The sequence below is a fragment of the Melampsora larici-populina genome (assembly GCF_000204055.1).
Source record: "Melampsora larici-populina 98AG31 unplaced genomic scaffold MELLAscaffold_39, whole genome shotgun sequence".
Taxonomy (NCBI): domain Eukaryota; kingdom Fungi; phylum Basidiomycota; class Pucciniomycetes; order Pucciniales; family Melampsoraceae; genus Melampsora; species Melampsora laricis-populina.
Genome location: NW_006768803.1, coordinates 489,012 through 503,572, shown reverse-complemented (window position 1 = coordinate 503,572; position 14,561 = coordinate 489,012). Strand labels below are relative to the sequence as shown.

Genomic DNA, 14,561 nt, shown 5'->3' with positions numbered 1-14,561 from the left:
TCTTCTACTTCTCTTCACTCCTACCCAAAGAAACCAAACCATCCAAAGAAAAAAAAGAATCAAACCCATGAGCCTGTAAAAGGATGTAAGCCAGGACCTCATAGTGAAAAGAGAAAAAAGAATTTGATTAGTAAGTTCTAGATTGAAGTAAATGATTAGTAGTAGCGGTAGTATTAGTAGGAGAAGTAGGATTTGAAATTAATTTCATTTCACTAAGAGGTGGAGTAACCGTAGTAGAAGGAGTGATCGTAGTCGTTCCATCATGTGTGGTACCTCTTCTTTTCTTGGTTCCATCTAGTGATGTAGTCGAGACGATTTCTTCAGTTTGTTGTTTTCGATGAAGTCCAATCGGTGTAGTTGAAGTGTTGATGTTTTGATCTACAGTTAGATTAGGTGTAGTAGTTGAAATAGGTGTTATGACGACATTAGTAGCCGTAAGATTCGTTGATGTTCCATTATCTTTGGGTGTGACTGTGGTCGTTGATGCAGGGACTGCTATACTATTGCTTTTGACCTAAAAAAAATCAAACAAACAATGCAAAAGGAGGAAAAAAATCGGGAGAAGAAAAACCGGAAAAATCACGTTCATCGAGAGGGTCAAAAGGGAAAAACAGCAAAGAGAAAAATCAAGATCCATTTGGGGGTTTTTAAAAATCAAAACCATGCTGCACGAATGTCCCCCGGGTCAAGGGAAATGCCTCTCTCGAAAAAGAGTGACAAATGACCCAGGGAACAAGAAGCAAGCAAGCAAAAAAACGAAAATGATCAGATTCAGAATGACAAACTTTACTAGTCTGTTTGCGTTTGAGTCCTTTTGAACTTGATACTGTAGGAGGCGGTCTAGGTGCACCTTCGAAGACGAAATCCGGTAGGTAACAACTGATTGATGACGAGTAGGTACGGGTGAGTAAGTAGATAAACATCGTAATGGAATAAAAGGAGAAGAAAGAGAAACAGGTTAAGTGATACAAGACTCAAAAGTCGTCATCATTCCTTTCATACTTCCTAAAAGTCCAGATCCAGTCAAAAAGAAAAAAAGATGGATAAACAGACTTTTTGATATGTCGAACTGAGATTGACATCTTGTCTTCAGAGTACCCTTCCCATTGTTTTACCATTCTTGTGAATTCTCCTACTGGATATGTGATATCTAGTTTACGTGGTCCAACATGTCCAACTAAAAAATCCAATGATCGAATTTGATTTTTCAATGATTTGAAAACTTCTCTTGAATCAGTCTTCAGCATCAAAAATGAAAAAAGGGGATCGGGATTGACCTGGTTTAGGATGTACTAAGAGACCAACAAAGAAAGAACAGGTATGGACCACTTCGACATCTGCTCTATTCTCATAATCTTCCGGTATGCGTGATGCGATCTCATTTGGCATATCTCCACCTTGGACTAAGCTTACCTGAGGACACAATTCACAGTCAATTGGGTATTAAACACACAAAAAAAGAAAGTTATTGTACCTCTTGACGATTCAAAGCATAGGTAGTATTACTAAAACCTTTAATAAACGGATGAGCCATATCAACGGTTTCAATTTCTTCAACTTTCAATACCAAAAGTCTTAATCTTGATTCAACGGTACCAGCCCTAGAAAGTTCAATAATTTAGTCAATAACAAAACTATGAAGATCTATTCGGGAAGAGAATGAGAGATTTAGATTAACCATTTTAAATGTGCATCTGCTTCTGGTGATGAAGCTGTGATTTGAATATAATTCCGATAGCGCGTAAAGAAATCGTGTTTTTCAAACAAGGCGGACCATTGAGCGGATCCAGTGGCAATTGCGTCCGTCACAGCCAAACCTATGGCGATAGCAAAATCCCCATAAAAAAGTCATTCATCAAACAATTCAAGTCAAAAAGGTAAAAGCCATTCTCTGGTATGATAAACTCACCTCGTTTGAATTCAGTCATCATAACTTGAGCAGTACTTTTGGTAACATTATGAGTACTACACATACAAGGGTAAGCAGGGGTGATAATAGGCATTCGATGACCACGATCTTGGGGATAGATCTTAGGATTCCAAACCCTTCTTTGATCACCAATCGGACCAGATCCGATTGCTTTGAGTAAAACAGGAGAAGGCCAATTCCATTGAGAGAGGACCGCAAAGAATCGATTGACGATCGTAGCTGCCGGTTTATTAGGATACAATTGACAAACTCTTGCTGTACACATTGCCCAAGCTACTCCACCACAGAATCCCATCACATTACTGTAGACTGCTCGATTCTTAGCCCATAGTTTGATGGCTCTCAAAGAGTGTCGAAAGACTTCTACATCAGGTACGAGTCGTAAGATTTCATCTGTTACTCTTGATCCTCCTAAACTACGAACACATCGATCGTCTAAATTTTTCAATAATGCATCATCTTTCAATTCAAGATCATCAGGTACACTTGGTAAGGCTAATCTTGCGAATAATAGATCGACTTCGATGCCTGAGAATTTTAATGAGATGATCGGTACAAAGGCTTCGGGTACGGTTGAAAGTTCGGTGACTTCTGGTCGTTCTTTTAACATCTGTGGTAAGATTTCAAAGAAATGCTCTCGTGTGACTTGACGTGGTACTACACAAAGTGTATCAATATCTGATCCTGGTCCATGAACACCTAACCGATATGAACCTTTATGACCGAAAATTGACAAAGGACAAAAGAGATAGGTTAGCAAAAGATCTTGAGTCAATTTCTGATTGACTGATTCTATACGGTTTTTGAACTGACCAAAAGTAAAGATCTTGCCACCAGTTTCGCGTGCTACGTGATCTGACATTCCAAGAGCGAGTGAAACCTTAATCACGAATTCTTTGACAAGCAAGTTAAGTCTACCTAAGACAAGTTCACTAAAAAGAAAGGCACCAATGTAAAAAATGATCGAGATTCAGTGATCGAGATGAAAGTGTTAATCTAGTTCAAGATGGAAAAGAATAGAATAAAACTTTACCGTGCCCTTGCTTCTTCTGGAGATTCAAATGTACGACGTTCTTTAAGTTCATCCATAAGTGCAGTTGTAGAAAGTTCTTCAGCACGAGTAGGACCATTTATAGAGATTGGACCCGTGACACCATAAGTCTTGGGAAGAAGACTGAAAGTGATTGAAAGGTCAAGTATCAATCAAAGGTCAGTATCTCGATAGTTTTCTGGAAAAAACTATGATAGGAGCTTACCCATTGGGAGGTAAGCTCATCATGATGGCTGAAAGAGTTCTTGGCTTGGTTTCAGTTTGGATTGGATTGTATTCTGATGGTGTTTGATTGAGAATGGTGATGGATGATAAAAAGTCTGAGGGTGATTTAAAGAAGTTGACCGTTCAGACGACCGCTGAGCCTGACCAAATTTACATAATCAACTTTTGAGCTCAACTGTAACACTCATCACATGTTCAGCATATGTCACTCACTCAACTCTCTCTCTCTCTCTCCATTTCAAACCCACTCATCAACTTCTTGAGCTTCATCAGTAGTACTAGCAGTGGCAAACTTTGAAAAAGGGCCTTTACGCGAATGAATTGTAGCTTCAAGTGTTCAGAAACTCAATGTTCATCAACTAGGTTTTCAGCTAGCGCACGGGGACAAGTTTCACATTCAACAAAGGAACACAGCTAGATGTATCTGTATACAACTTCTTCAAAGGCTCAACATCATGAATCTGATTTTCTGCGTAACAAACGCGCAAGAAGCATTTATGTAGCTCTAAATATAAAGAAATTTAAGTGAACAAAGAGGTTTGAAATGATTCTACAGACATGGATTCGAAGGCTTTGTTTGTACTTTTCTAATGAATATAATCTTGAGCTGAAAGAAACCCAAAGTATCTTAACCAAACAGTTGTGATTTAATCTTGCAAACACGAAAGAAAATGAGGAAGAATGATTGGTTTGATCTGTGTGATTTAAGACTTGAATCGTGATCTGATCATGACATTTTGATCTATGTACATGGATATAAAGTCTTCTAAACGAGAGAATCAGGTCTCTTAAAAGAAGCTCAGAGTAATTTGACGATATTAATTGTTCTTAGGACGGATTTATTTTTAAAATCTTCTCTATAATAAAACACGATTATTCAACTCGAACAAAAACCTCTATCTACCTGAACATAAATGGAATTAAATTTGATCAATTCTAGATAGAGATATTTTTTTACGATTTTGTGTGATTGATGATGATAAACATAAAAAAATAAAACTTGAGCTGGAAAGAAAATTTCTCGATTAAGGGTTTTTCAATTTGACTTGTATGTTATTTGACTTGAATTACATTTGATGATAAGTTCTCAATATATGAATTGAATAAGTGAGATTATCATCTGAAGATTAAAATAAGACCTATCAACCTTCCAATCCTTCATGTTGTTTAAATTTGAGATTTTAGAGTCAGTTCTATAACAAGACGCTTTGAGCAATTATGAGCCTCGTCAAATCCAAAAAATCAGGCTTGATGATAAATTCAAATCCCGAACTACTCCTTGCAAAACAAATCAGAACAAGTTCTATAAGGAATTTAATATCAATTGAACTTTATGAGACCAGCTAGCAAAGCTCTATATGATGTAATAGTAGGTAAATGATATAATTTTTTCTTTACGTTCTACCTATTCAGTAATCATTGCGCGTGTTGCTGCAATTTCGTCGATAGAGCTACTACAAATCGGGCAACGAAATGAAGTTCTCAACAAAATCTAAAATAAGCAAAACAAGATCAAAACAAGAAGAGAAACAGTTTGAGTCAGTTTTAATAACCCAAAGACAGAAAAAAGAAGAAATGAATCAAAGAAACTTTTGACATACCTTGACACAACTGGTATGAAACTCGTGATTCTCATAACAAGGGAATCTAGAAACCGATTGACCAGATTTGAAGTCTTCATGACAAATCACACAAAGATCAAGTGAATTATGAACTCTATTTGAAAATCTAAGAACGTTCTCCTCTAAGTAATCCATTGCTGTTTCAATTATTGATTCACCATTCTGTTGTCTATTTCGTTGTGATTTCTTTAAGATTTCTAAAGCACTATCACTTGGTCGAGGATTTAAAGTGATACTATTTCTAAATTTGATAGTGTTTCGGAGTAATTTGGAAGCATAATCAATCGCATCCATTTGATGTTTCATTGAAATCAATTGATGGTCTTCTGGATTTCGATAAATGACTGATTTAATACTTTCAACTAGTTCGTATATATGAGTTCGTTTCTGTATCATAGAGATTGATTCTTCTTCCTCAATAGCTAAAAGAGTATTATCAAGATCGATCAATTCCTCCCATAACAGACTACTTTGTACTACTTCAGGTGATTCTGATCTTTCGATTTCAAGTGTTTCTAATGTTTCAGCCTCAGGTGATTCTGATCTCGCTCTTTTAAACATCTTGAATGATTTTTTAGAAAACTAAGATTGATTGAAGTGTTGATGTTGGATGTGTGGTCCTGATGTGTGATGTTTAATGACCAAGTTGATGGTTTGAGTGAAGTCGACCTTGGGAAGTCGCGTCGCGCTTTTGTAAACAAGAAATTCCTTGATCAGCACGCGCGCACGAATTCTCAACCGCGAACATACACGTATACAGTCCTAACAATCGTAAGTTATACTGAGAGATCACGTCGACAACACTCCCAAAGATCACGTCGCGAACACTCCCACTTCCACCTCACGTCCAAATTGCTCAATACAAGAAATCAAAGTCCAAGCCCTTCGTAAGTTGGAGATTTTCTTTTCTCTCGTCAACATAACCCACTTTCCGTACTACAAGACATCCGACTCAAACCAAAATCAAGCTCAACATCTGATTCGTCTTATCTATTCTCAACAGAACACCTTTCCACATTTCAATCACTTCATAAACACTCTTAACAAAACCATCAATAGTCCTGATCATTCTCAAACGCGAAGACAAAGCTTAGCAGTAGATCTCAACGACTTAGACATCTTTGGAAGGAATATGAATTTGTCCTCGATTAACTTGAAAGCCGTCGGTCGAAGACTTATAAGATGGATCGTTAGGCACTACCCAGTCATCATATCGACTCTAGTCATCTTCGCTTCTTTTGTGTTGGGTCTAAACTTTGGACCTCGACTTTTGCATCATAAAACTTCTTCGCCAACTTTGTCAACCCCATCTCCTGGAAGCATTCAAAGCCCAGCTCCTCTACCAGAGCATCTTGTTCCATACATCTACCGAGCAAGTTGGTCGAACCTAGAGGCCGATATCCCTCCCATTGAATTCGATGTCCTCGAACCTCTCGATGCCAATGACGGGAAAGGAAGTGGTTGGACGGTTGTATTCATTCACGGTCTTGGTTCTCCCGATTCATCTCACGGACACCAATGGCGAGAAACATTCTTATCTACTCTTCGACGACCCCTCGACTCTCAAAGCATTGGAAACTTGACGGGTCTTAGGTTCATACTCCCTAAAGCTCCCATCATTCCAATCACTGTCTATTCAGATCAACCAAATGGAGGAGCGCGACCTGGATGGTTCAACATCAATGACTGGAGAGACTTGAACTATCTTGAAGATGAGGATGGATTGAGACGAAGCTGTATTCAGATCTCTACCATTATTGCTGAGCAAGTCAGAGAATCAAAGATGCAAATGAACAAGACTATCATCGCAGGCTTCAGTCAAGGTATGTAGACATTATGATTTCGTCCCACTCCGATTTCCGCTTTCAATTTGTACGTCAATGAATACTGATATGAATCCTTTTCAAAAATCAAAAATCGAATAGGTGCCGTGATGACCCTCCTTACTAGCTTGACACTGCCAGAGCCCCCCGCTGCAACGTTGATGCTGGTATGTCTTTTTCTCTTGTTGAACGCAAATTTCGAATTTTATATAGGTTCTGACTATTTCTCTTTTCAAAGTCGGGCTATCTACCTCTACCCTTTAGATTACCACTGCTTCTTTCACCAGTTCCTGGGTTTTATCGATCGACTGCTTTCTACTGGATTCATGGAACCACAGACGAAGTATTAACTTACAACGCTGCCAAGTTGGGATTCAACTTCTTACGAAGGATCTCTCAAGAAGCTTTTGGTCGAGCCAAATTCAAAACCATCACTGGATTAGCACATGGCTTTTCAGAGAATGAACAAATAGTAGTAACCAATTGGATTGAAGGAATTGTTGATCAAGATACTAGGGGTGAATTCGATGATTTAGTTGATAATCTGATTCAACCTGAGAACATAATAGATGATCCTCAATATCCAGTTGAACATTTAATATCAACATCATTCACCAAGTCTCCCTTAGATGATTAACAAGTACTATTGGATACGAGACGATCTAGAATTAGCAGTCGAAGTCGAAGGGAACTCAGGCTTTCAACATCTTCGCAGGCAATTGAAGGCAATGAAATCTAATCAGTCCCTTTTCAAGTCTTCTAACACCCCGTGATCTTATGTTATGAGATCTTTCTCCATGATCGCGATATGATGCTGTGATAGACTGTAGAAACGACATATGTTGCGCGAGATATGTGTGTAGATGTGCGAATAGTCAAGAACATAGTAAAGAACATAGAGATGTTTTTTGCTGAGCTCCGGAATTTTTTGAAACTTAACCCAAACCCCTAAACCCCTAACCCCTAAGTTGAAATTGGATGATTATCGTGTCTTTCGAATTCGATTGTATCCGAGAGGCACCCCTAACCCCAACCTTTGTAACATTTCAGCAATCAAGGACTCAGGAGCTGTGTGAGTACGTGAGAATACCGCACAAGATGCGACTCGATCCCACAACATATTTTCTTTGTCACCGCCTGTCTCAGAGTCACAGCATTTTCAACTCAAGGCCCAAAAAACTTAAAGAAACCCTGCTTCCTGCCTGCTTCCCTGCATCTTGATTACTCGATCGAAGTCCATAGGGACTAAGTAAAACACTGGCAAAAACCTCAACTCTTGGGGATCATCATGACTCAAGATTTTCATTTCTCGCTGAATGAAGACCTTAAATCAATGAGCTCAAAATGGAGAAGTCGTCATAAAAGCTCCGATAGGCGTTTCTTCAATAAAAGCAGGTCTATCCACTCACTCAGGCCTTTTTTCGGTCAGCCTACTCCATGCAGCGTTGATTCGAGGGATGGGCTCGACTTCTGGGCTCTCATATCCCGTTGCAAACAAATCTCTATAGCAAAGATCAAAAAGAATTGCGCTCCCAAGATATTGAAAAATCTTTCTCACTTAATCATAAAAGAAACTGTCTGATATGATCTCTTAGCGTATGAGGACAAACGTTTCATTCAACAAAGTAACAAACAGCAATATCTACAATATGTTACAATGGGGGAAACCCACACAACGTGAGTGACATGTTCTCTGCAATAAACTTATCATCTAGATTGAAAGAAACCTTCATGTTCCACCAAAGACTTTCTATCTGAACAAAAATGAGGTGACATATCATCAAGCCTGTATAGAACGAGTTTTTGCAGAATTTTGTAAATCATGATGATATGAAAACACATCTTTGGATGACAAAGTCTGCGACTACTTAAACAAAGTGTTACATTGTAATTAATCTGAGGCCAAGAAACACTTAGGATGATTTATGACTTGTTTGAATTGTATGGTGTTTCCCTTGATGACTCATTTGACTTGTGTGGTTTAGGGGTAAATTGCATTTGATAATAAATTCTCATCATAGAAATTGGCCAAGTGACAGGATCTTCTGATTACTTTATCTTTTTTAGGGTCAGATGTCACCCACATATCTAGAGCTGCACATTAGATATACAAAACTCATATATTCAAGCTTAATCATGATTTAGATCTGTCACTAGTGAAAAACTGAACATGTCTCATCATCACCTCTGATTCCATGACCATTGGGTTTTAAACAATAAATGATCAAATATTAATTGAGATATAGAGATGCAAGAGGACCTCAAAAAGCTCCAGGTGAAGACCGTGTTCTAATTGAGATGGATCCAGGTTTGAAAAGTATTGCTTTGAGTTTTTTAGGGTCAAGAGTAATTTTAATGAATTTGTACCTACTAGTACCACCATGACTGGTATGTTTTCATTCTTCTTGAAGAACTTTTTTCTAAACATACCAATTTCAAAGGATGGAAACCTCCTTTTTAGTCAAAATCATCATCATTTGCTATGTGATATTTCAGGTGAAAGCAGGTATGGTACAATGCAATGTGAGGATTAGGAAACTGGGGCTCTGTACTTGCATACATACTGTCCAGATGGGAATGGATGGCCATGATGAATTTTTTAAAATTTCTTGTGCAAAAACCTACTGACAACACTGAAATTTTTCAAGTCCAAATTTCTGGTCTTTAAAACTCCATAGGGTATTGAAAAGGGAATGTTTGATGGTCTTAGGATGGGCTCTTCAGCTTGTGCTTTCCAGGGTCCTGATGTGAGCCATGGATGTTAAGGAACCTCTACGTTTTTTCAGATGCCCTGGAGCAAACACACCCTTCCTGTACATTTATCTCTTGATTTCCTCAAACTCAACAACATTTGAACTACAGAATCCTGTTGAATGATTCAAAATACATATTAAACACTCATAGCAATAGACTCCGCAGCCAAGTGATTTCAGCTTCAAAATGTGCAAATTTTGTTACATTCTCCACATTCTCACTCCCCAAATGCTTGGACATTTACCTATGTTCAATGAAGCATCTGCCATAAATGTTGTATCATGGCTTTTAAACCACCTCCTTCTATACCTTTCTCCCCTCTTAGGTGAAAGCATGCTGGGCTCAAATTTCAGGAACATCATACACCTCAACCAACATCAAGGCCATATCCCTCCTGCCAATTTTGTTGACAAGCCATACTCTAAGGAGTCATACTAAAAAGGATGTCTGATCATATTCAAATCTTCACCTTGCTGGTATAGAGAATTGGGTGTTTGATCTTTGGGCAGATGATTTGGTTCTATACCCAGTTTTGGATTTTTCCCTTGAGCTGGCCACAGCAAGCTAGCCTAGAAACTCATGGCGTACAATTGGCCAAGCAAGGCCAAATTTAGTTTTGTAGAGTGTATTATCACTATAAACCAACAAAATAATTCTACCCTGCTACTTGTATTAATCAAGACCCACTGTTATCACTTCCAGGACAGAACTTGAAGGTTGGATTCTCTTGAATCATCTGTCCTTTGAATGTCTTCTATTCCCCTTCTAGTTTTCATCCAAGATCTGGCCAATTCTATCCCACCAAATGTCAGCAAGGTGTTTCGTTCACATAATTTAAAACAGCACCCTCATACCCTTCCATCAAAGCCTCAAACCAGTCCCGTGCGGCTCTATAGCCTTTGAATATAGCTGCGGCTAAGATGCCATAAGTAATATAATTCAAGCCCTTGGAAATGGCCTCATCATCCTCTTTCTGTCTGGGAGTAAGTATTGGGTGTTCATCAAGATTCCCCCACACAGGCTGTGGGGTATTAACTTGCTTATCAGCATCTTGACCTAGTCTTCTATAGTGAGATTGAGACAATTCATTCCTAGTAGGATAAATTCCATAATCCTTCAGTGCTTGTACACTCATTGGTTTTGGGATAAATTCAGCCTTTTCTTTTGATTGTTCATTGGAAATAGGTAAGATCACACCAATTGATTCCAAAGATGATTTACTAGCTAATCCATTGGGTACTGCATTATTAGCAATATTGTGTTCGTTTATCAAACCTCCAGAAGCTTGATGATCCATCAAAAGGTTTATACCAAGAAAAAATTGTCCAAACTTCATCCTTAGGTAGCTACCAAAATATATGAAATCATTCAAAAGTTAGTTCAGTCCTGGAGACTTTTGCATAATATTGGACATAGAGCATACAGTGAAATGTAGTCTTACTGAGTTTCTTGAGATTATCTTTTGAGGTCAGTAATAAATTGAATCACTTGGTCCCCATCAATATGGATATGGTATATAGAGGTTGAAATATATCTCTGTTTAAGATCAAGGGCATAGCAGGGGATTACTACTCAGATAAATCAATCTCTTAAAAGCTTCACATAGGTGAAATCTTTCTTATTGATGAGCAGAGAGATGGAAAAGGAAGTATAACTTTGAAATATGCAAGAGGTACTCACCAAAACAAATCCTGTTCTTATGATCACTAGTTTTGAACCTAAAAAACTGAACTTTGAGGCTGGGGAACAACAAGTACTGAAATTTTGTATTGTGGATCAAAAATTTATTCACAAATAAGAGCTTGACTTGAATATACCAAAAAAAAAATGAAATGGAGAGAGTTTTGCCGCTTTTTGTATGATGCATTGTTCAGACATGTATGATAGGATATTATTATCTCATTGCACAGGGAGATTTTTCTGAACCACTTGAGTCACATGTGACAGATATATGGGAGTTTTATACTGCACATGTTGTACTGATTCCTTGCTGTTTCTCCTTATCTAACAATTTGTATTAGACCACATTCAAATGTGGTCCACAGCTTACCCCCATAGCTCTATCCTCACCAGCAAGGCAAGGATAAAGCAGGGTGACTTAATACAGATCACAGTTACAGAAATGAAATCTTGAAATTCACACATTATGACATATGAGACAAAACTGAACTATGGAACAGATGGCCAAAAATTCTGAGGAAAAGTCCAAGACTGGGCAAACCCTGAGCATTTAATTTCCACAAAGCCAAAACTTGACCATTTTCATTGGTGACGTCTGCAGGAGCTTTACAGGCTCCTACTACACTGCATAGGAGGTTTACAATGACACTGGGTTAGTCCACTGGCCCCAAACACATACCTGTGGTGACTATTATAGAGGTGTGTAGTCCCTGCAGGTATGTGTTTGGGACCAGAGGTGGTGTTGTATCTTTTCCACAAGTGCTTGTGCATACTTAAAACCACATTGTAATCAACACGGCTTATGAGCCCCAATGATCATTTTGGCCTTATTCATTATCTCTGTGTTTTGGCTCAGAAACTGCATTAAATGAACTCAGTCTTCCCATGGGGAAATATCTCTTTGTTTCCTGTGTGACATTATAGGGCAAGCACGGTATAGATGAAGTTAAAGAAGGTGTTCAATTTTCAAAATCAGAAAACATCATATACTGCTGCATGTATCAATCAACACCAAATGGTGACACTCTTTTGAGGGAAGAGTTATCTCTCTTGGAACACATTTAGCTTTCTGTGTCCTCTTTTACAAGATTTGTGTAGATCATTTTTATGACTATCTGAGAGAATCAAGAAAAAGAAGTACTTTGATTGGTATAATCCCAATTTAAAGGAAGAGGAAAACATAAGTCTGCACAACCAGCCTAAGTCCAAAGTGGAATGTAGTTTGAGTATATATATTCAGTATTAATTTAGACTCATAACAAGATCTTGGGTAATGATAATCATATCCTGGTGGCTTATGTTTCCCTTCTAGGTAATAGGTTTGGCACAAGGTGTTATTTACTAAGACTGTAGTTTTCTGTGTGCTAAAACATGATATATCCCTGGAGGATCTGACTCAACAATTGCAGTGGAGAGACAAAAAGGGAAAACCTGAGACCTTATTACAGTCACTATCAGTACAATCACAATTAATGCCATAGTAACAGATAGTGTAGCTGGGAGACACTGGGAAAAACAAAAATTCTGAAGTTAATGATGGAAAAGATACCAGTATGATGAAATTCTGTTGATACTGGTATTCAATGAATCAAAAATTGAAAATAAATGTATTTTTGATAAAGATAAAACAATGAACAAAAACCAAACCAAGAGAAAAGGGAACACAATTAGTTTTTTAACTTGTAAACCATTGCTGTGCCTCTTGGCCATGTAATATATAGTTCTTTGTAAGGCAATAACCGAAACTGAGATGCACTTCATTTTCTTCATGATTTCCAAACCTTTCTTAGCCAACCCCAATTTACCTCTCTCCCAACTTTGTTTAAACTAGAATGACTTTGCTTTCATATATTCAATTGATGTATTATGCGTTCATATCTACCCCATCAAATATCAGTAGACATTTCTGTACAGAATACCCAAAACAAAAATCTCCTACCTTGGTCTTGTGCTTTCAATAAAATCCCAAGCACCCTTAACAGCTGTCACTATACCTGCACCTAGAATCCCACAAGCAGCATATATCATTCCCAAGGAAACAAGACGGTCCTTAGATTCATGTTGATCCATGACATTGTGATTCATTTCTGGTTCTTTATATAAAAAGTCCCACCAAGGGTCTTGATCCTGGAAGTTTGGATCATAATCTTGCCCTAACCTTCTATAGTTAAATTGAGACATTCCTTTGTTGGTAAGATCACTTCCATGATGCTTTTGTGCTTCTTTACTCATCTGTTTTGAAAATTCAAACTTCTGATTTAATTGTCCATTGGCAATTGGGAAGATCACACCACTTGATTCAAAAGCTGTTTGACTAGCTATATCATTTGGTTTTTGCATTACATGATCAGAAATAATAGGTGGAGTGACCAAGGCTTCAGAAGCTTGATGATCAATCAGGAGGTTTATACCAAGGAAAATGTTTCCAAATCTCATTTTGAGTCAGCTGTCAAAGAGGTAAGTAAATCCTAGTATTCAGAAGTCAGCTGAAGCATTCAACAGACATAAATTATCACAATAGAACAAGTGAATGTAGCCTCAGGAGACTATCAGCTTACTAACTTGAATGAAATGTGGTTGCAATTTTCAGAAAGTGTTAATTCACCAGGTCCTGATTAACATGGATATGGTATGAAAGGTTTGTCAAACTTCTGTGTAAACTCAAACCACACAAGATTGTAGTCTTCAGGAGGCCACTCATTCAGAGAGTTAGAAAGAGTTAGAAAGTAAGAAAATAAATCAAGGACTGCTGTAAGAAGTGCTCACTACTGAAAGCTATTGTATCTTTGATCACTAGTTTAGGATCTCAAAGACTGATTTTGGGGCGTAATCAATGGTTCAAAATAAATAGGCTGAGAAAGATATTGAATGAAGCACCCAATTCTGACATGATCAATCATACACCAATATTCCCTTATAGAGTTTCTGTGATTTGTGCATTGTTTGAAGATCAATCAGCCAAATGATGGCTGTGCATCGAGACATGTATGATTGTACCAAGGTCACAATATCACTGGGTTTTTCTATGAATATCCATGTGGGTTTCATCTGATATTTTTTCAACTTTTCTATTGCATTTGAAACTTGTGTCATGATCTTGGATTTCAATACATAATGTGGCCTCTGAATCCAGATCCATAATTGAAAATAAGACGGCTTATAACAAGATGTGACTTGAACATTTGAGATAGCTCAAAAAGATGTATATCTCCAAACTCGCACACATATTTTACCTGCACATATTATCTCGAGCTTGCCGAAAACTAGAACAATCTGTAGCAGAAACTCTGTTGAACTCATGGCTTACAACACGAATTTACACAGCAAGAAAATTCCCAGCCAAGTGCTGTAAGTTGCAAAATACTTACCATCAACAGCCATGAACCCAGAATGCTTCTTTAAGTAAGTCCTATGTTTGGGACGAATAAGGATACCTTGGCTCTATCTTGGTCCACACCCCCAATCTCTCTCAAACC

General features: G+C 37.9%; 2 protein-coding genes across 2 annotated transcripts; one reads left to right on the top strand and one right to left on the bottom strand.

The window, feature by feature from the left end:
* Positions 1-974: 974 nt before the first annotated feature.
* On the bottom strand, positions 975-3,094 carry MELLADRAFT_38417 (uncharacterized protein; the record flags this gene model as incomplete). Its single annotated transcript, XM_007413830.1, has 7 exons — positions 975-1,177; positions 1,278-1,413; positions 1,475-1,601; positions 1,679-1,817; positions 1,910-2,644; positions 2,744-2,862; positions 2,964-3,094. Coding segments are annotated over 7 exons (1,590 nt in total), but the record flags the coding sequence as incomplete, so codon positions are not given.
* Positions 3,095-5,960: 2,866 nt separating this feature from the next.
* On the top strand, positions 5,961-7,288 carry MELLADRAFT_90682 (uncharacterized protein; the record flags this gene model as incomplete). Its single annotated transcript, XM_007413897.1, has 3 exons — positions 5,961-6,651; positions 6,754-6,818; positions 6,890-7,288. 3 exons carry the CDS (start codon positions 5,961-5,963, stop codon positions 7,286-7,288), a joined length of 1,155 nt encoding a protein of 384 aa, XP_007413959.1.
* Positions 7,289-14,561: the final 7,273 nt, after the last annotated feature.